This window comes from Anopheles arabiensis, chromosome 2, assembly GCF_016920715.1.
Source record: "Anopheles arabiensis isolate DONGOLA chromosome 2, AaraD3, whole genome shotgun sequence".
Classification (NCBI taxonomy): domain Eukaryota; kingdom Metazoa; phylum Arthropoda; class Insecta; order Diptera; family Culicidae; genus Anopheles; species Anopheles arabiensis.
The window spans coordinates 612,468-632,263 of NC_053517.1; the positions used below are offsets into that span (position 1 = coordinate 612,468).

The window sequence follows — 19,796 nt, forward strand, 5'->3', positions numbered from 1 at the left end:
TGTGCCAATTCAATTAGAGGGTATTTCTACAAACGAAACAATTTACCTTTTCTATATTTTGACTATTTTCCCAACATTGGGTACCAGTTTGTAAATTGTCGGAAGACTGCTTCGGCCTCCTTTGTCGGAAGTCGACATTAGGTCGCCGCACTGTCGGACAATGACGTTTGGGGAAGTGTCAAGCCCGAACCGACATGTTTCGGCAATTTTTCCAACATTTCATAACAAACCCGGGCCGTGTAGTGAAAATGCTGTCCAGAAACTTTCGACCAAATCTGTGGCTTCTGGGCCGCCATGGCCACCGTGCTCTTGCATCCCGGCCGCTTCCGAGCAAGGAGCACGAATACACAAACTCCCCAGAATATCCACCCATTAAAGATTTAAGCTTCCCGGCCAAAAAGAAACGCGAACGTGAATCATGGCACCAGAAGATTGCCAAACTAAGCTCGGTGGAGGAGAAGCTGTTCGAAATCAACATGCCCAAGTACTACGGATACAAGATGAACATGCTGACTGATGAAAAGTTCCCATACAACATTAAACCTTTCATGCAGTACGCTACGAGAACGTGCTTCCAGACTGGGCTCCCGCAGTACTACGATCCACTGAAGGAGGAAGCGGCAAAAATTCTTGAATCGATACAGAGCGAGCTGGAGGACACGATCGCTTTGGAACTCTCGAACTACAGGTAATCATGAGCCAACCGATCGATCTGCTTGCTAATTGCTAATTGCACTTTTTCCCTCATTGTTTCAGTCATGTTAAGCGCGACGAAACTGTGTCTCCGGTGGAAAAGGAAGAAACAGTGGTACGATCGCTGCTCGTACAGCTCAACCGAACTATAGCGAATGCTCTTGCGCCCAAGTTCAATCATTTGAATGAGATTGAAACCGATGTCGATCCTCGACATGAAGCATTCTGGTTCCTTGGTGGCATTTATCCCCCGAATTTGGTGCGCAAGATAAAGGAAGGAGTGGAATGGCAGAAGCAGTATGCCAATGACTCGTATGATCGTAACATCCAATACGTTGGCAAGCCATACATGGCCCTGAGGCACAAGCTGCTGCTGGAGCCTTTGCTCCCGAAGGATTTGGAATCGTTTGATGTAAAGCAAGATGGCGCCGAAATACCGGACTACCGATACGATCCACTGGCATTGGGGTACATCGCCGACTTCCGTCATGCCACAACTGTGCCAGGATTTTGGCCTGGAGAGCAGCACGAGTTTGGTTTGTTGTCTTTTCAACGGCGAAGCCACGCACTGAATCGCCACAAGTATTGTGCGGTTGATGATTTGAGCGAAGCTATCGATGCGCAAGGAATTTTGTCCAGTTTCGCGTGGTTGTTGGGTCAGGCTTGCTACCAAGGGTTCTCAGTGTTCAACGATGTAACGTATCCGCTAACTACTCAGACGGTAATAACCGATGGCAAATACTGGTCGTTCTATGCCTATCAGCTCAACACGACTCTTCTCCACTCGGATCAAGTTGACGCTAACAGTCGGTACAACCTGTGCTGGGGAACGGATACGATGCAACTGTACGAGTCGATCGATGAGAATGGCAAAATTAATGGGCTCAACAAAGAAGTGCTTCAACAAATAATAATGTTCTACATTAATCAACCGAAGGAACGTGCCGTGAATCTGAAACCATACCTCTGTCCAACGGAGACGCGCGTTGCAGACATTGAGGATGAAAACCGACGGGTGTTTATGGAACGAGCGTACAAGCACATGGCATCAAATCGTCCCCGGCACCGGCTAGTGCCGGAGGTATATCAATGGGAAAAGATATACAAGATCGATAATAAGACTCGTCCGATGGAGCCAAAACGCAGACCATTTGAGTTGGGTGAAAATATGTACAATCGACGCATGGACGAGCACGCACTTAAATACATTCCTCGTGCTGTGCGACCAGGTGGACCGAAGAGCAGGCCCAAGTTCGAAGCTACATACTACCCTAACGTACGAAGACAGTAGCAGCGTCGAATTTGTAGCAGCGCATTATTGAATAAACATCTTTAACGCTACTAAACAGTGATTTCGAAAAAACGTTCAATTTTATTTTCCTTAGTAAAATGTTCATTGAAGTTTAATAATACGTTACTAACAGATCAGCACAAGAAAGAAAAAACATATTGTAAAATAGGTAAAAGGATAAACACCGTTCGATTTAAATTAAAAACACCATATCATCATGAACCATGATGTTGTTGCTTTCGGTCATCTGATTCACGGCTGCCGTTATTTCACCGGGAGTAAACGCTTCATCGCCGCTGTTTTCGTTGATGTGTGTCGTCAGTCGGGCAAGCGAGACCGATTGATCATGGAAATGTTTAAATGCCATAAACACGCCCTGACGGAACAGTTTGAGGCGCGCTTCGCTGATCGCAACAACACTACTTTCAGCTGCCTCCTCCGTGTCCATGGTGGCGCTCTCGGCCACTCTCGGGCTGGTAATGGTAGTTCGGCGAGTGAGATCGCCCCGATCCGGAGGGGACGTTAGCAGTTCTTCGTGATCGGAATCATCGTGGTGTTCGACACGGGTTCGCTTGGAACGGCGCGTGCCTTGTGATGCTGCATTCTCTTCCTGTACTGCTGCTTCTTCCTCGTCGTCCTCCATCTCATCCTGCGAATCATCGTTCTCTGTGCGACGGCGCTTTTTCTTCTCCTTCTCCAACACCTTCTTGAAGTAAGCGAACTGTATCAGTTCGATCGCTGCTTGAGCATCCTGCTCGGCAACCGAGCGGGACATGCGCGCTTTGGCGTGGGCCGTCGATAGACGAATCAACGTTTCCAACGTACGCGCTGTCACCGGTTGCGTGCGGGCAACGTCCGAATCCATCAAATCTTGCGACCGTAAACGGGAGTACTCATTCGAAATCATCTCACACGCTGTTTCAGTCAATTTCGGCTTCAGACATTTGGCAATGTGTATGTACTTGCGCATGAACTCCATCGAGAGGATCTGGTCGGTACGCTTGCGAGACGCCCCATGCAGCAGTGGATCGTATTTTTCATACATCGGAGTTTCTTTGTCTTCCAGCGTGTCGGGATTGATGGTGGACAACATATCCACGGCGCTGACGCCCATGGGAAGCACATCGCCGTCCTGCTCCTTCGGGTTGCGATAGCGATGCATGCGGACCACATGGTCCGAAATCATACGATCGTGATCACTGTCGATTACATCCAACATTACAAACAGCAGATCGAACCGAGAAAGCAGCGAATCCTGCAGCCCAATGTTTTCCATCGGTGTTTTGTATTGGTCGTACTGCAATGAGAAAGGGAAAGATTACTCAGCAAAGCCCTCGCTTGAATGCGTTTTGCTGCATTTGCTACTTACTCGTCCGTATACGGGATTCGCTGCAGCAAGCACGGAGCAACGAGCGTTCAGCGACGCATGTATACCGGCCTTCGAAATGGTTACACGGCCTTGCTCCATCACCTCGTGGATAGCGGTTCGATCGATGTCACTCATCTTGTCGAACTCGTCGATACACACCACGCCACGATCGGCTAAAACCATGGCACCGGCCTCGAGACGACGCTCGCCCGTCTCCTGATCGGTGGTAACGGCTGCAGTCAAACCGACACCGCTCGATCCGCGACCGGTCGTTGTGATTGCACGCGGTGCTGTATTCAGTACGTAGCGCAGAAGCTGCGACTTTGCGACACTCGGATCTCCGATCAGCAGCACATTCACGTCACCACGCAGACGCGTTCCGTTGGCCAGATTCTTCTCGATTCCTCCCAACAGCAGGCACAGGATTGCCTTCTTCACGTACTCGTGGCCGTGTATCGATGGGGCTAAGCTTTTCGCGAGCAGATCGAAAATGTCATTGTTCTTGGCCAGCTTCTTGCACATATTGATCTCCTCACGAGTGACGCTCAGTGTGCTTTCCTTATTTAGCTGCGAAATGTTATTCGCGATCAGGATCGTGCGGAACGTGCCCGTTGTGTATCCACCCTGCTTTCCGGGCAGACAACGGTAATTACCCACGATCTGTACACGATCGCCCGGTTTGCAACGATCAACTAGATCATCGTCGCACACAACATCCACCGAACGGGGCAGCTGACCCGCGGGGGCTTTCTCTGGCATTTCCTGAATGCTAAGCGTTTGATGGTCTTTGTACACCGACAGGCCAAACTCCGTCTCCAGCAGGTTGCCATCGTCATCCTTAGTCGGGTAGACGGCACTGGACGGCACGGCTTCAAACGAAGTGAGATCCGTGTACCGGCGTTCCATCACCTTCTTCGTCGCCGGACAATAGTGCACACTCTTGACCACTTTGGGCCGGATAAGCGATACCTTCGTCACAATACCCTCGACACACACGAGATTACCCAGAAAGCGCGAAGTCAACGAGCGTGGAGTTACATGCTTGTTGCCAAAGCTTCCCTCGAACGCTACGTGAAAGTCTTCCTGCGTCTTTGCGTAACTCATATCGATGGTTGAAACATAATCTTTCAACGCTCGCGAAAACGCCAGCTGCTCATCAAATGCGCTGTTCAGCAAAGCCAACGCACGGCCTGGATTCTTCCGCCGGATGTCGTTAATATTTACAACCAACCGTTTACTCTTATCGTTGATCATTTTTCGTACGTGGGCCGTGTATGTACCCTGGTCTTCCTACAGAAAATCAACGGAGAGATCGTCTAGTTAGTACCTACTTTCGGGGGCTTTCGCTCATTTGCTCAGCAATTCGACCCGTAAACTTACCTCGTCATCAAGGAAGTTGAGATATTCGTTTTGAATAGAGGCAAGTCGTTGATCGTCCTCTGCCATTTTTGCGTTTTACGTTTGCGTATTGGAAACAAACAACAATCGAAGGCAAAACGGTTGCGCGTTAGTTTTTCACCCACTTAATTCACGAAGCACAGCGAAGTAAAACGTACAAGCACACAGACCGACTGGCTTGGGCAACAATTATCAACATAGAAATGCGCGCGAAATGTTGACAATGACAGCCAACACAAAACGATCAAAACGATAAAATCGAACTGCTACACTAGCGCCACCCTGACGGTGTCGAAAAAGGGCAACTAGCGATGACAGCCGTACGACAAGGGAAAAAATCACAAAACCAATCACCGTGGTCGCTACCAAGTCCTACTGCGAAACCCACGTAGAGTTGCCCAATAATTGGATTACACTACTGCTCCTCGATAGAACGACTGTCGTTTTATCAATGTGAATTGAATTCATCAACCATGTCTTACAACGTAGAAGAAATGAGTTGGTCAGGTAGGTGTAGGCAAGGGGGCGTTTTGGTTCCACCACCACCCCAGGCGCGGTGACACCGAACATTGAAAGGGAATAGATTCTACGATAATTATGGTCAATCTTTTCCTTCAGATGCCAGGAACTTGCTGCGAAAGTGGCGCGATGATAATGAAAGAAAGAGCGACGATGTAATGCAACTGTGGGATAATGTTCTGTCCAGCAAGCAGAGTAAACTGGGCAATGAACGTCACCTGGTGCTAGAGCAGGTGATAATCGCTGCCCTGGACTGTAACCGCATCGAGACTGCGGAACACTGCGTTAGTATCCTATCTGCCGAGTTTCCCGGCAGTCTTCGCATACAAAAATACCGGTCGATGCTGTTGGAAGCATTGGAGCGATACGATGATGCGCTGGACGAGCTCGAGCAAATCATACGGAAGGATGAGACGAACGCAGCGCCGCGTAAGCGCAAAGTGGCTATCCTGAAAACGCAAGGCCGCACCGCAGAAGCTATCAAAGAGCTGTGCGACTACATGAAAATCTTCATGTCGGACCAGGAGGGCTGGCACGAGTTGTGCAATCTGTATCTAGCAGAGGGCGAGTATGCGAAGGCAGCATTCTGCATGGAGGAGTTGCTGCTGCACAATCCGCATAGTCACCTGATTCATCAGCGATTGGCTGACATACGGTACACGATGGTAAGCAACGCTGTGCGGAATCAATTGCACGAACAATAGGGTGAACAATCATTTCGGCTTCCTTCCAGGGTGGTCTCGACAACATCGAGATGGCTAAAACCCACTACTGCAAAGCGGTAAAGTTGAACGTTAACAACCTACGGGCTCTGTATGGCTTGTTTTTGGTAAGCGTACCGTACTATGTACAAGAAAGCTGTAGCTGGAATTCTGATCGATTTCGTACTTTTCCTTTGCAGTGCTGCGGACACATTTCCAACTCCAAGCTTGTAATAGGTAAACGGAAGGAGGCGCAGAAGCTGGCCCAATGGGCAATGGCGCAGATTCAAGCGCGAACGCAGCCAACGGCTAAGGATACCAAAGGTGCAATAAAAACTGGCAAAAGCAAAGCCGCAGGATGTGAGGACGAGCTGCAAGCGCTCGAGCAAGCATTTGGAGGATTGGACGTTGGGAAAGTGGCCAATTGACCATCTTTTTTACGTCAATTAGTCTTTTAAATGCACTTTTACAGAAAAATTATCGCTGTACGTTTTTCCCAATTATTTCATACTCTTTGGTCGGTTTCTATCGTTAACTGTTTTTTTTATTGCGAGTTCATGCTGTGGCAAGGAGGCACTTTCTCCCTTGCCCTTGTAACGATTAGTTTCAGTGCAGTTAGACGGCATAGGAATTAGCAGATACTTTTCCAAAGTGTTTATTTAATTAACATTCAAACATTAATGATCATGTGCAGTAGACCCTTCTTCGCAGTGCAACAATGTAGACTCATTGTTTTGTTGATTTCTGGTGGTGGTAATAACACAGAAAAGGAAACTGTACGAAGCGCTGCTGAATAAATGATGTTTCATTGGTAATTCGTGTGTTTCGATGCTTTAAAGCGAATAACCAGTACCCCTGGTCACTCTGTAGCTCTGGTAATGTCCAACGTTTTACTATCGAACTGTATCAAAATTACAACGTACGTGCTGATATAGCCAATTACCTGGAACCGGAAACAAATGGCATTTAATACCGGCCCACGTGGCTCCACACCTGTTCCATGCATATCGTCTTACCGTAGCATATACAGGCCAATTAATTGTATAATACCAAGGACGTATTGTTAGCGAATAATGTTCCAGTTGCTGCGATAAAATGAATAACTAAAGGAGGTACTCTCTTTAAGTGCTGCTTAACTTAAACGCTCATAAACACACACACACACCTGATTTTGTACCATAAACTCGTCAGCATGCCGAAGATGGTGATGAACCAGTTTTGTTAATTGGTTTGAACCCTGTCGAATCCAGGCTCCAAACAAAACTTTCGGTATCTGAAAGCAACTGTTATACAGGCTCCAGCATATCGTTAGCCAGGCAAAGTTTGTTTCGATCTCGCCCATAACGACGGCCGCTCGGTAGTAGGAAAAAATGCAGAAGATCAGCAAAATAGTGAACGCGGACAGGCTAATAGTCACCTGTACGCAGAATATAGCACTCACATGCCCAACAATAGAAGAAAGGTCGGCGTGCAAATTGGTAACCCCTGCTAGCAGCTGACTGGACCGTTTGACCATTTCTATCCTTCTGCTGGGTGCCATCGAACGCATGCCACCGTCCAGCAGGGAATGGAGCAATTTCATTCGGCAACGTATACAAAGCTCACAAACTATAAACCACACCGTAAACACGGAGTACGGAATATTGGTAATATTTATGAACACTATCATGAGACCGGTGCCCACGTGCTCAAACACCACGGATCCAAAGACTTTAATTGTGACTGAGAAAATAAGCGTTGTGATTGCAAACGTAATGCTCCATCCTGCTGTCCAATAGACAATTTCATCGCATTTCATTCGAAAGTCTAGCATTTGGATCGTGTGATCAAACTGTTGCAGCGTGTCAGAGATGGCACCAATTCGGTGACGCTGGGAAAGCATGTGCGATAGCTTCACGACACTTCCAGTGGTAGCAATGATCAGGATCGCCGGTACTCCGTTGTCCAGGAAAAAGGAACCAGTGTGCATACGCGAAGGAACGTACAGCAACGTTATTGCGAAGACGGTCAGTTCCAGAAGCAGGAAAAACAGAAACAGAAACACCAATCGCACTGTCGGCTGTTTTGGGCAGCATAGATGTTCCCATTTCCTGAACTGAACCCACCAATCGGCGGATGACGTGGGAAGGAAAAAGCTTTTAACTGACTGTAACGCGTTCATCGATATACTGCAACCTCAAACGGACGGAATAGGATTTGAATTTGACTACAAAACAGTTTGAATACGTACCCTGGTGACTATCCCAGCGTCAAAATGGAAACTAATTTTGTGAATGTTTCATGAGAATCACCCGCACTAGATCATCATCATTTATCAACAGCTACTACAGTGACAGGTATCGATATCGTTTATTACTTAGACGTGTTGTTGGTAGCTACATCGACACACGATGCTAATTAACGGCATCCCGTCGCTGCTCGTGCGCATTGCACATTCTAACAATTTGTTGATCTGAATTCTCCACCTTCCCCAAGAAGGCTGACAAAGGTTCTAAAAACATGACTTACTTCGATCTGGCAGCCAGTGCACCGAGATCGGCAATGCACTTGTTCAGGTTTTCCTTCTCCTGGTCGGGCGTGATCGACTTCACCACATTGCTCACGATCCAATCAACCATATGCTTCTGCGAGATACGACGGTCGACGTTTTGGCGCTCGACCTGATAATCCAGGCGCTTCTTCACCTCGCGGTACGCGTTCATGGCACGTTCGCGATAGGCAGCTTCCAGCTGAAGCGCCACGTTCTCCTTCTTGGCCTGCATCAGCATCGTCTGGCCTTCAGCACGCCACTGTTCCTTCTTCTCGTCCTCGATGGCCTGTGTCAGCTGCTGGATGTTGTTTTCCCGGCTTTCCTTCCACTCGTCTTCGATTTTCTGTGCAAATCATTCCAATCAAATCAGCATATTAACTTATACTGGGGTGAAAAAACATGGCTCCAGGCAAAACATTATCACACTTACGTCGACTTCCTTGTCCAGGTAAGCGGCCAGCGAAGGTCCGAACTTCTTGACGGCGAACACGACCATGACGGCCAGCGACAAACCATTGTAGTATTCGTGTTCCATGACGTAGATCTCCTTCGAGCACAGATAGGTCATTAGACCGGCACCAAATACGTACGGACCGGTAACACCAGTCTTGTTGTAGAAGAAGGTAAACCATTCCTCGGGCAGGAAGCCGAGGCGAACCTTTCCGCCATGCTCCGCCCGCTTCGGACGATCAGCCTGAGTGGCAGCTCCGCGAGCCAAGACTAGTGCTGCTGGCTTCTTGGCAGCTGAAATGTAGCATAAACACACCAAACAAACAAATCAACTGGATGCTGCACCCTGCCCATTGCGCGGCGAAAGCATTTGCACCAAATTCTAATCAGACCCGTCTGCCGCTGTTGCACAATCGTTCCACCTGAACCGGGAGCAGATTCCCTATTTTGCGATCGAGACCGCAAATTTGACACAAGCTGATTACATAAACCTGCTGCTTTGGGCAGTCTTCTCAGTGCACGATTACTTTTTCCATAGGATATCGATGTTGCATATGATAAACGGATGAGTACTATTATCATGCTTACCTGACAAAAGCACCGCTCTGGACAGCATTTTCGTTTGCTTCGGCTGGAAATTTTCGTTTGCTGAAACGGAGGACCTGCTTTCTGCACTTCAGTCGCACCGAGGAAAAGATGTCGGTCGTCTACAAGAATTTTGACGTTTAGCCTTTCTGAGCTGTCAAAGGGTACTTCAAAGAGCTTATCGTTTCGCGCTAGGCGGCTTCACACAGCCATCGTGAACAAAAAAAGGCATTGTATTATCTTTCCTTAGTAATATTGTGGATGTACCATCACTAAAATGATTCAAGACGCATAACAAAGTATTGTGCACATTCTCTTCGGCAATAAACCAACGCCCTTTTGCCGGTAAACGTGTAGCGCTCTGTTGCTTTCCAACGCTGCACCATAAACTTAACGAGTTCCATCAACTTTGACTTTGACAAACGGAGGCGAAAATCATAACCAAAACAGATTTTCCCACATCAAAAGATAGAACTCTACATCTTGCGAATAGGTGTGCTTGCAATCGAAACACAATAATGAATTACCTCAGCAAGAGCAATGCTGCGGCAAGAAGTATATGGTTTTTGAAATCATTATGTACAGGTGAGCTACCCAACACATTCACACCAAACAATGCAAACGAACGCCTAGCAACGATACATGTTTTTCTCTTCTTGCAGAGGGTACGCCGGCAACTGCAACGAGGTGTTATTCAACCAAGCTGGCTCCAGCATCAGCATCTGCACTGAAAGCATCCTCCGCCAGTGGCAATGCCCCGACCGAACGCAAATCTATAATCCCGCCCAACTATAGATATGTGTATCAAGAGTTTCTGCCGGATCCAAAAGTCGAATGGCGCAACTCGGTGCGCGAGAAACTCGAGCGCAAGGATATGTTGGACAGACGCGCCAACATCGACATTCCGGAGTTTTACGTAGGATCCGTGGTTGCCGTCACTTCGTCAGACCCGCATGCGGAAAACAAAACGGCGCGTTTCGTAGGAATCTGCATCCTGAGGGAGAAATGTGGTTTACGGGCGAGGTTCATTTTGCGCAACGTAATCGATCATCAGGGTATAGAGATTAGTTACGATCTGTACGATCCTACGTTGCAAAAGATCGAGGTGCTACGGTTAGAGAAGCGATTGGATGACAATTTGCTCTATTTGCGCGATGCACTGGACGAATACAGCACGTTTGACGTAAACATGGAGCCGGAAATCTTACCCGAAGGGTCTCCGGTGCCCGTAAATGATGTGAAGGTGGTGCTCAAACCAAGGCCGTGGTATGCTCGCTGGGAAAGACACAACCTGCAGGGGGTGGCCAACATAGAAGAGCACACAAATGAACGAAGACGGCGAAAGGCGGAAGCAGTTGCAACGCCGTGGGAGAAGTATGACCTCATGAAAGAGTATCGGCGCTCTATACCGGAAGAGGAACAGAAAGAGATTTTCACCGAAATCTATTCGCAGCTCCATTCGCTAGAGCTAGCAAGGAAAAAGATGAAACGGAAGCGCACGTTTGTGAAACCTACTAAGCTTGCATAATTTCTCGTTCATTTAGCTTGCATGTGCGTGCACCGGCAGTGGAAAAATGTAGAGTATAGCCATAGAGAATAAAACACAACGGATGATTGATTACGAAATGAATATTGTTCTTATTTTATCATACCTTAGCCTTTGCATGTTCGTAAGTGTTTGTAATTATGTGGCATCTAATGTTTCCTACGATTCCTAAGTAAAATCAACACCCTCGAATGCACTTGATGCTCTACACCTTGATCCAGAATTTCAAGCGGCTTGGCTGTTTTGCATTTCGATTGTACACTTATGTACAAACAGTCGACCGTAATATGTTCTAACTGTAATAGAGTCTCTGTTTAAAAACTAGATGGACTTCACGCTTGCTTACACACAAGGAATAACTCAAGAAAAATAGACGTGTTCAACAAACTCTTCGCTATTACGTACCTAATATGTGCTGGCCAATCTTATCTGGTGCAAGAAGGCAACGGCACACAACAAAACGATAACCCTACATTACTGAAATGACAAACTTCGTGTGAGCTGTGCTTGCCGTTTACCGTGAATAGCACCCGTGCTTGGCACAGATTCATACGCATCATAAACTAGTAACCTCCTTATTAACCCCTTCACAGTACAGTCTCGCCATTTGTCACATCATTTGTTCTTATTTCTGTACAGTTTATGGTTTAAACGTGCTGGGAAAATAATGTTTTTAAAAGAAATAATTTTAGACACTAAATGATGATTTAAAAGCAAGCATCTATACTAGTTTTCAGTAGAAATAAAGTAGTCCTCTATCGCGAGGCAAACGGAAAGAACATGCATAAAAAAGGGTTAAATTGCATCGACTGGTATATTTTACATACCAACACATGTACTAACATGTTTTCAACACACCTTCGTTCCAAACAAATATAGCGCAGTGAAAAACAGAAAACAAAAACGGACGATGCAAAATCTGCTCGAGTCTCACTCGGGCAAAACAACAGTGTACCGAAAGCACTTTGCGCGCCCGAGTAAGACATGCGCAAAACTGTGAAGGGATTAATGTCTTTCACGAACATTGTAATAGCAATTGTAGTCAGGAGGTGGTGGAGGAAATATGCTTGTGTTGCTAGGAACAATGTTAACCAATGTTCTGTTGCTCACTAATGATCTGTCATAAGTTCCGGAAGTATCTGGAGACAATGAACCATGTACACAGCTGGATGTTAAACTCAAAGAATTTAAATATCGACCAGTAACACCCTCAGCATCAGTTCCATCTGAAAGGGATTGCTGCGTCTGCTGCTGCTGCTTTATCGTGCAGCCTTCGTTTCATTAGCTGGTGAGCAAAGCAATGTTGATTTCTTTCACCATCTTTACTCTATGCAGCATTTTTGTGAGCGCCTCTTTACTTAGCGGTTGCGTAGAGTACCACACCGGAGAGTCTGGAACGCAGGATCGTTCCGGTTGCAGATAGAATACGTCATTGCGTGTTTTTACGCTCTCGGGGCTGCAACAGAGATAAGCATATACACAATTTGATTTCATTTATAAAACTCGCTCGTTGGCTGACTTTGGTTCTTACCATTTAGATAGATAAAATTCATAAAGTTTCACTGGACACCTCAGCGGATTTTCTTCATTTTCTTGCTGTTCATAGACCTTTTTCTTTCGCGTATTGTTTGCTACATATAAAAAGAAAAATTGACAATAATCAGGAAGAATGACAGCGAAAACACTATTTTCACTTTCACTTACCAAGCGACGACTGCGGCGGATAAAAGCGAAGCAAAACATTCCTTGTCGCCGTCGATTTCGTCCCTTGTTGGGGTGTCCTTTTCCAGTGCTTCATGATATGCGAAAAGCTAAGTTCCATGTGTTCTTCCACGGACTAAAGTGATACACAATTCATATTATGTTATAAACAATGGAAAAATACGTTATTCAATAGCACGCTGATACTTACGACCAAATTGAAATGCTTCGTATTGAAAAACATTAGCGTGCTAAGCAATACATGCGGCGAATGTGCTCCAAGCTGTTTGCACTCCCATAGATGCTCTTCCTCCACGCGCGTTACAATAAACTCTGCAAACGACGATGTCAATTGATCACAATTTAATGCTACACCATGGAAATCATTCGTACAATAGAGTACTTACGAGAGTCGTTATAAAGCATGGAGAATTTTTTGGCAACCTCATCCAAACAATCGGTGAACCGCTCATAGTATGGATCGGTGAAAATGTTTTCAACCCTTCTGTTCTGGAACAAATATTGTTGAATTCCTGCAACGATCCAATCAACAATGGCGCATTTGTGAGACCACTGACATTTTTGAAACAGCAAAATTTGTAAACTTACCAAGCACGAGATAGTAAATCGTATCCGGAGCGTACTCGGTGCCGTTCGGTTTCCTCACTTCATTTACGAACAAGCATAGCGAGTAATTAAGTTCGTCTGCGGTCAGCTGCAGGATGTCCGATTTGAACGGTTTCCGACGGATAGAGCTTTTCTCCAGGTCGGCATTCTTTGTCACTACCCATTGCTTCCAGGCATTTACTCCGAACGTGTACTTGAGACACATGTTGGCGTCGGGTTTCTCTACCGGTTCTACCACCCGATTCACCGGTTCGGGCGATGGTTCATTCAGCTGTTCTCGCTTGATGCGCTTAGATGTAGGGGTTAAGCTTAACTGTTGCGTGTTGTTATTTACCACAGTGCCGGCGCGCTGTGATACATTCGAGCCGCGCTTGCGACCTCGCTGCACAACAGGCGTGGCGACCTGTCTTTGCTGTTCCAGCAATAGTAGCTGTTGCTGTTGGTGGTGATGCTGTTGTAAATCTTCATACCCGTGGTGCTGTTGCTGCTGCTGAGTGATCGTATTGGCCTGCATAGCCGACTCCAAGTCGACCTGAGATTCCGTAAAATCGTTCGAAGCCATTTTCAGAGCCATCTGCACAAGATCCTCACTAAATGAAGTGTTATGCTCCATGCCATCGCTTGCAACTACCGCTTCCGTTGTTGTGTACTGATCATCACCGACAACGCCACCGTCGTCGGAATCGGAATCACTATCGTCTTTCTTCTTATCTCCCGCCACCATTTCGGCCATCATGAGCAGTTCCGCTTCATAAGGATCGGTGGGCATTTTGTCTTGAATCTTCTTGATCTCCTTCATAATGCCATTAGCCGAGTTTCGGGTTGTCGGTACAAACACCGGAACAGGTATTGGCAGCGGAATCGGAACTGGAACAGGCGTCGGCATAGAGTACATGAACATCGGTACAGGCACATAAATCGGCACCGGTATCGGGATCACGAGCTTACGCTGCAGCCAGTCATCTGTTTGACAACCAACGTTACACTGAATCGGTCGACAGGAAACGCTCTTGGTCAGCTGTATTGGCTTACACATGGTGGAAGCATTCGCCACTTGCGTTGGAGTTGGCGGGATCGTAACGATCTGGGTGTGCGTTTCGACTTTCGTTACCGTCACCGTGGTCGGTGCGGGTGGAGGAGCAGCTACTGTAGGTTCAGGATCAGAAGCTGGCAAAGAATCCGTTTCGGGCGGTGGCGTGAAAGTGGATGTTTGTGCTGATGTAGTGACGGAGGCATTTTTACTGCTTGAACCTACAGTTGGTGAAGCTGATGACAAGGATATTTCCGTTCGTGCATTGATGTTGGGCAGAATACTGCTGAGCGCCACCCTTCCCGAAGGAGGAATATTCGTGAGTGGCTCTAGAGCTACGCGCAGCTCTGGCCAATTTTTTTGATTCAAATTCATCTGACCACCTTTTGAACGTGTGCCTCGATTATTCATAGCGCCAGCCAGCGAGTGCACTGAGGTGATTACGGGAAGGTTTGATCCGGCGGAACCAACATTGCCATTTTTGCCGCTATTCGTCGAGCTCGCTTGCGTTGCTGCAGATTTCGGTGGACGTCCTCTGGGCCGCGGTGTAGGGGTCGTAATGTTTGGCGTTGATGTGGTATCGGCTGTAGTTCGGGCACTGGTTAGAGCCATTTTTGTTGCACTGACTTGAGCTGCAGTGTTGGAGTGTGAAATCGTAGCCGTAGTTGTAGCTCTAGGAATTCTCTTCGGAATTCCCATGGGAACAGGAATTGAAGGATCGATGGGTTGCGATTTGTTAAACTGACTCTGGAATTTCATGAGACATTGGTACGTGCAAAATATACGCAAACTCGAATCAGTCATATTTAGCTCGTATTGAGCCGTTCTGACTAGGCGACAGTGATCGCACGGGGTCAGCTTCACGCTTGTGGACACCTCGCAGAGGGTTAAACAGTGCAGCGAACAATGTCGTTCCATCGTAGAGGGGCGTAAGATCATGTCAAAAGTATACTTTTTCACCTTACACCAATTGCAGGGCACTATCTCGCGATTTGTTGAAATATACAGATTCAAACACATCTTAGTACAGAACGCCAACGGATCCAGATGAGACGCTTCACCCTGTCTGTAGATGGTGTAGGCTGCGGACGACTTTCGTTCAAAGAAATCCTTGCACATTGCGCACTCATCGGGGTTAACGTTGTTCACAAATTTAAAAGCAGAGAAGCACGGTGTGCTGCAGAAGTAGTGCTCCCGCCCTTCCAGGTGGACGATAACCTTAGTCATCTTTTCGTGATTGCATACAGCGCACACGTGGCGCTTGTGTTTCAGGGTCGGATTCAAGCAAGCCTGGTACATCTTGTGGCAAAGGGTGCTGCAGAAATCCTTCAATACACCTGGTTCGCCGGCACGAGCCACCCGAAACTCATAGCCCTTGTTGTGCTTGGTAATGCTTTGCTGACAGTACGAGCAGGATTTGAGAACCTTTTTATACTCTTCCAAACATCTTGCGCTGCAGAACTGGCAAATGCTGAATCCAAACCGTACGCAAAACTTGCCCATACTATTCACAGACACTACCTGTCGGCACTGGACGCAGTGTGATCCGTTCGATGTTTGGTAGGCCCCGAGACATTTCTCATCACAAAATTCCATCGTTTCCCATTGCAACCACCTGCTCGAAAGAATCTGTAGCGTCTTATGGCATTCGTGACAGGTACGCAGGAACGATGCCTCGCGCTCAATACGGGCTGCTTCGGCTTCTTCTTCTGTGCGAGCAGTAAATTTCACCACTTCAGACGAAGCATTCGCACCGCTTCCAGCACTGCCGCTACCAATAGCGCTTTCTTTGACGAGATTGCGTACCCGTACCGACCGGCGACGATGCAATCGGAATAGGTCCGGATGTTCCGTCATCAAGAGGTTAATACAATCGCTGCAAACGTGCATCTCGTCCTCGTCCTGTTTGAATCCAAACTGACATGGTTTCGTGTCACCACACTGTACGCAACGTTTGTCTTCCTCTTGTGCCAGCGATTTTTCCTCGATGTTGTACCGTTTCCGCATCAAACTGTACTTCTCACTATTGATCGCCGTCAAATGTTCGACGCATTTCAAATCACAAAGGTAAGTGTACATAACATCGTCCAGCTTGTAGCGGTACTTGCACAATTGCTGCTCGCCACAGCGGGCGCACGTTTCCTGACGTTCCAGAATGGGCACAATTGTCACTCGACGCTGTATCAGCTCAAACTTACCCGGCTGATCCGTGCGAAGACGCTGAACACAATCGAACGAACAAATGTACTTCTGGGCAGTTTCCTCACTCGCTGCATCGCATGTCAGCATGTACAGACAGGGCGTCGAATCCTTTTTGCACTGCATACATGTCTCCGATTCCAATATTGTTGCAAGCTCTCGAATTTGATTGTCTCTAGTGGGAAGTTCTTCTGTTGAGGTAGAAGTTAGATCCACCTCCATCTCCTCCGCCTGCTCCACCGTCGCAGGCTGAGGATCCTGCCCTTCTGCAGCTTCCCGTTCTGCCGGTGGAGTAAACCCGTCAGGTCCTTCTTCCACTTCACCTTCGTGCTCTGCACCCCTCGCTGCAGAACCTTCTGCTCGGACTGCAGCCTCTGCCTCGGCCTCGTCACGTTCAGCTGCCAAGGACTGCTGCTCTGCGGCAGCCTCCTCTTGCTCCATGGCACGTTGATTATCTTCATCGGATATCGCCCTCTCGTCGTCAGGCAATAAACAAATGTTTTCATTCTCACCTCCTCTTTCTTCCTCTACGATCGCGTTCGATTCATCTTCCACCGTTTGCTCCTCTCCCACTCCAGTTGTATCTTTTGCCGATTCGTCAACCGTGTTTTCTTCTGCAATACTTGTCGCTGCACTCTGCAGTGTCTCATTCGCACCATGCTCGTCATCGTTTTCACCTTCATCGTTGCCCTTATCCGCCGTATCATTGTCACCACCTTCAGGGTGTTCATCTGGTAGTTCTTGTTTATCAACTCCTTCCATCTCTGTTGCCGTTTCGTTTTGGTTATCCTTATCACCATGGCTGATGTCATCAGTTGATGCATGCCGAAGCTGATCGAACGGATCTTCCGCTGTAGAAGGATCAATTGAACGATCTCCTTCGGGCATATCGTCGCCCCTCGTGTGATCACTTTCATCCACATTCGTAACTTCTATGTCCTGCAAGTGAGACGATGTGTTGCTTACATCGTCTAGCGGTTTCACTACTTGCTGCTGATGTTCATGCTCTTCATCCACTTTCATTGGATCGTCGACGGAAGTAGTGTTAGCAGCTACTGGTTTTTTCGATTCCGATTCTTCAGTCGGATTCTGATCCTGATCCCCTGGCTGATCGGATTCCATTTCTTCCACCGCGCTGTCATATTTTTCACTTTCACCATCATCTTTATCGTCTGGTTTGCAGCTTACTGGCCGCTCCGCTACCGCCGAAGCTTCCTCGTGCAAAGGCTCCTTTGCTTCAGCAGGAACATCTTCTTTCCCAGCATCATCTACGTCCATTCTTTCGCTTACTGCTTCGCTAATGACCGGCTCGCTCTGAGCTGCACTAGGTTCTGCATTTGAACAGTCTGATGCCAATTCTTCAATATTTGGGTTTTCGTTCGTCTCTTGTGCTGTCGGCTGCTCATGCTCTTCCGCTTCTTTGCCCGCCACTTCCTTAGAGTCCGCTGTGGCATTTTCTTTTTCATCACTCATCACATCGTCGGGGGATTTTTCCTCGTTTTCGGTATCGTCCTTGGCATCCCCAGTTGCAGAATTTGGGTTGGAGTCATTTTCTTCTCGATGTTCTTCTTCCATCTCTTCGTGTTCAGAACTGGTCCACTTCTTGTCCTGAACACAGGTTACTTTCTGGCTAGCGATATCAGCACGATCCCCGAACTAGCCTGCAATCGTAGCATTTAGTTAGCACTTAATGTATGCGTGAATAAATATAATAATTTGTAAGAAATGTCCGACAAGTTCTAACAAAAGTGAGAAAAAAATAATAGGTGTAGTGAAAAGCACATAATCATTAGGAAAATTCAAAGGAAAAGGGCCAGTATGAATATCACAGAGATGCCAACAGTTTTGGAGGGTGGAGGAAAGAGACAGTCTCCTTTTTGCGTTTGCACATTACGCTGCTCCCACTATAAACTCCCGCCTTTTACGATGCTTAGCACCACGGGATTTTTTTAAAACGAAAGCTGTCGCAAACTTTCTTTAGTCGATTCCACTTCAAAATTTAGTTAGAAAGGGTTTACGGACCGTCGAATTTGGCCGCAAGTTTTCAGCTAACATTCATTGATACTTATGTTAAAACAACAAAAAAAAAACCACAGCGTGGTGTGCATGTGTTGGGGTGTTAAAATTTGTCACCTATTTTCACTGCAATATCGGTTTATCTTTCGACCGGTTAATATCACACCGTATTGGGATAGATTCACACAAAGGACTGTGTTATCATTTTACACTGCTGGAGCAAAATATTCTGCAAAATTTATACTTTTTCACAAGACGCAAGCCGCCGTCAAAAACAAGCGCGCACCATTTTGTTTTCGCTCTCTCGCTCTTGCAAGCTTCGCTTTGGCACCGTAAAATTGATGCTTCGGCTTGACGCGCGCCAAGAAAAACGTAATCATGTTGTCACTCAACTATAATTTACACAAAGTCGCAAATCATATGATTAATTATTCTCTTTTTGCACTTACTATGCTCTGGTACCGCAGGAAGTAAAGAAACTCTAGCACACAAATTTATCAAGCCCCAGCACGATATTTTTCTCTTGAATCCAAGCTTTCTGCTACACCACTGGCTATAGCCGAATGAGTTGAAGACGTGCAAGAAAATTGGACTGTGGCAGTTTTTAACAATCAAATCAGCGTGATGTGAAGCGTCAGCATTTTATATTCAGGGAACTATTCTCGAATTCATTCAGCATAATAGAGTTTTTAAATTTTAATAATTCATTGTTGCTTTCGATGCAGGAAAAATAACAATTAATTAGCATGATTTCAAAATAATAAAATAACGCGAAACACATGCCGTGGCGGGTTTCCCATTGTGCGAAATAGGTGACCAGTGCTGCCAGATATGTTTTTTTATAGATATTGTGCAGGCTGTCCCCGAGATACGCCATGAATGCGGATCGAGAAAAATCTGTGTACAGTCTGTTCCCGCGATACGCAGTTTATGCGTTTCCGTGGAATCCGCAATAATCTAATTCTATGTTTTTCGGCTAAAATACATGTACTCGGTATTTTTGATTATATTTATTGCTTGTATTCACTTTATCATTTATTGTATACGCTTCGTGCAGAATATTCTGATATTTCTGGCTGTGATCCATCAAATTTAGAAAACCGCGTATCTGCGTAAGTCGAGCATTGCGTAACTCGGGAAC

General features: G+C 46.7%; 7 protein-coding genes across 9 annotated transcripts; 3 read left to right on the forward strand and 4 right to left on the reverse strand.

Moving 5' to 3' along the window:
* The first annotated feature begins 166 nt into the window (after positions 1-166).
* On the forward strand, positions 167-2,056 carry LOC120896474 (39S ribosomal protein S30, mitochondrial). The gene is made up of 2 exons (XM_040300631.1): positions 167-688; positions 757-2,056. Exons 1-2 carry the CDS (start codon positions 195-197, stop codon positions 1,982-1,984), a joined length of 1,722 nt encoding a protein of 573 aa, XP_040156565.1. The 5' UTR covers positions 167-194; the 3' UTR covers positions 1,985-2,056.
* On the reverse strand, positions 2,040-5,050 carry LOC120896463 (DNA replication licensing factor Mcm3). The gene is made up of 3 exons (XM_040300601.1): positions 4,734-5,050; positions 3,354-4,643; positions 2,040-3,281 (listed from the first exon to the last, which is right to left on the reverse strand). The coding sequence occupies exons 1-3, from the start codon at positions 4,797-4,799 to the stop codon at positions 2,178-2,180; spliced, it is 2,460 nt and encodes an 819-aa protein (XP_040156535.1). The 5' UTR covers positions 4,800-5,050; the 3' UTR covers positions 2,040-2,177.
* Positions 5,051-5,091: 41 nt separating this feature from the next.
* On the forward strand, positions 5,092-6,786 carry LOC120896500 (ER membrane protein complex subunit 2-like). The gene is made up of 4 exons (XM_040300674.1): positions 5,092-5,258; positions 5,370-5,935; positions 6,004-6,099; positions 6,172-6,786. The coding sequence occupies exons 1-4, from the start codon at positions 5,225-5,227 to the stop codon at positions 6,397-6,399; spliced, it is 924 nt and encodes a 307-aa protein (XP_040156608.1). The 5' UTR covers positions 5,092-5,224; the 3' UTR covers positions 6,400-6,786.
* On the reverse strand, positions 6,171-8,312 carry LOC120896479. Of its 2 annotated transcripts, none has more exons than XM_040300641.1 (3): positions 8,202-8,312; positions 7,137-8,139; positions 6,171-7,074 (listed from the first exon to the last, which is right to left on the reverse strand). In XM_040300641.1, exons 2-3 carry the CDS (start codon positions 8,130-8,132, stop codon positions 6,865-6,867), a joined length of 1,206 nt encoding a protein of 401 aa, XP_040156575.1. In that variant the 5' UTR covers positions 8,133-8,139; positions 8,202-8,312; the 3' UTR covers positions 6,171-6,864. The 2 variants fall into 2 exon arrangements, with proteins under 2 accessions (XP_040156575.1, XP_040156583.1); XM_040300649.1 differs by lacking the exon at positions 8,202-8,312 and having other exon boundaries at positions 6,171-6,914; positions 6,988-7,074; positions 7,137-8,169.
* LOC120896506 (ATP synthase subunit b, mitochondrial) lies at positions 8,302-9,677 on the reverse strand. The gene is made up of 3 exons (XM_040300687.1): positions 9,540-9,677; positions 8,932-9,245; positions 8,302-8,844 (listed from the first exon to the last, which is right to left on the reverse strand). The coding sequence occupies exons 1-3, from the start codon at positions 9,565-9,567 to the stop codon at positions 8,476-8,478; spliced, it is 711 nt and encodes a 236-aa protein (XP_040156621.1). The 5' UTR covers positions 9,568-9,677; the 3' UTR covers positions 8,302-8,475.
* A 97-nt stretch (positions 9,678-9,774) lies between these two features.
* On the forward strand, positions 9,775-11,162 carry LOC120896492 (39S ribosomal protein L19, mitochondrial). The gene is made up of 2 exons (XM_040300660.1): positions 9,775-10,121; positions 10,199-11,162. The coding sequence occupies exons 1-2, from the start codon at positions 10,055-10,057 to the stop codon at positions 11,062-11,064; spliced, it is 933 nt and encodes a 310-aa protein (XP_040156594.1). The 5' UTR covers positions 9,775-10,054; the 3' UTR covers positions 11,065-11,162.
* LOC120896432 (zinc finger MYM-type protein 4) lies at positions 11,151-19,234 on the reverse strand. Of its 2 annotated transcripts, none has more exons than XM_040300560.1 (7): positions 19,105-19,234; positions 13,393-18,300; positions 13,191-13,316; positions 12,995-13,116; positions 12,787-12,919; positions 12,614-12,713; positions 11,151-12,538 (listed from the first exon to the last, which is right to left on the reverse strand). In XM_040300560.1, the coding sequence occupies exons 2-7, from the start codon at positions 18,212-18,214 to the stop codon at positions 12,364-12,366; spliced, it is 5,478 nt and encodes a 1,825-aa protein (XP_040156494.1). In that variant the 5' UTR covers positions 18,215-18,300; positions 19,105-19,234; the 3' UTR covers positions 11,151-12,363. The 2 variants fall into 2 exon arrangements, with proteins under 2 accessions (XP_040156494.1, XP_040156503.1); XM_040300569.1 differs by lacking the exon at positions 19,105-19,234 and adding an exon at positions 18,773-18,967.
* Between the last annotated feature and the right edge of the window lie 562 nt (positions 19,235-19,796).

Excerpts from the sequence above, each read along its gene's own strand:
- LOC120896474 (XM_040300631.1), top strand. The coding sequence starts at position 195 with ATGTTTCGGCAATTTTTCCAACATTTCATAACAAACCCGGGCCGTGTA. Across the intron at positions 689-756 it reads TTGGAACTCTCGAACTACAG|TCATGTTAAGCGCGACGAAA; the intron begins GTAATCATGAGC and ends TCATTGTTTCAG.
- LOC120896463 (XM_040300601.1), bottom strand. The coding sequence starts at position 4,799 with ATGGCAGAGGACGATCAACGACTTGCCTCTATTCAAAACGAATATCTC. Across the intron at positions 4,644-4,733 it reads TCAACTTCCTTGATGACGAG|GAAGACCAGGGTACATACAC; the intron begins GTAAGTTTACGG and ends GATTTTCTGTAG. Across the intron at positions 3,282-3,353 it reads CGAATCCCGTATACGGACGA|TACGACCAATACAAAACACC; the intron begins GTAAGTAGCAAA and ends TTCTCATTGCAG.
- LOC120896500 (XM_040300674.1), top strand. The coding sequence starts at position 5,225 with ATGTCTTACAACGTAGAAGAAATGAGTTGGTCAG. Across the intron at positions 5,259-5,369 it reads AGAAGAAATGAGTTGGTCAG|ATGCCAGGAACTTGCTGCGA; the intron begins GTAGGTGTAGGC and ends CTTTTCCTTCAG. Across the intron at positions 6,100-6,171 it reads CTCTGTATGGCTTGTTTTTG|TGCTGCGGACACATTTCCAA; the intron begins GTAAGCGTACCG and ends TTTCCTTTGCAG.
- LOC120896479 (XM_040300641.1), bottom strand. The coding sequence starts at position 8,132 with ATGAACGCGTTACAGTCAGTTAAAAGCTTTTTCCTTCCCACGTCATCC. Across the intron at positions 7,075-7,136 it reads AGTTTATGGTACAAAATCAG|TTATTCATTTTATCGCAGCA; the intron begins GTGTGTGTGTGT and ends TACCTCCTTTAG.
- LOC120896506 (XM_040300687.1), bottom strand. The coding sequence starts at position 9,567 with ATGCTGTCCAGAGCGGTGCTTTTGTCAG. Across the intron at positions 9,246-9,539 it reads CAGAGCGGTGCTTTTGTCAG|CTGCCAAGAAGCCAGCAGCA; the intron begins GTAAGCATGATA and ends GCTACATTTCAG. Across the intron at positions 8,845-8,931 it reads ACCTGGACAAGGAAGTCGAC|AAAATCGAAGACGAGTGGAA; the intron begins GTAAGTGTGATA and ends TGATTTGCACAG.
- LOC120896492 (XM_040300660.1), top strand. The coding sequence starts at position 10,055 with ATGAATTACCTCAGCAAGAGCAATGCTGCGGCAAGAAGTATATGGTTT. Across the intron at positions 10,122-10,198 it reads TTTGAAATCATTATGTACAG|AGGGTACGCCGGCAACTGCA; the intron begins GTGAGCTACCCA and ends CTCTTCTTGCAG.
- LOC120896432 (XM_040300560.1), bottom strand. The coding sequence starts at position 18,214 with ATGGAAGAAGAACATCGAGAAGAAAATGACTCCAACCCAAATTCTGCA. Across the intron at positions 13,117-13,190 it reads CATGCTTTATAACGACTCTC|AGTTTATTGTAACGCGCGTG; the intron begins GTAAGTACTCTA and ends CGTCGTTTGCAG. Across the intron at positions 12,714-12,786 it reads TCCGCCGCAGTCGTCGCTTG|CAAACAATACGCGAAAGAAA; the intron begins GTAAGTGAAAGT and ends TTTTATATGTAG.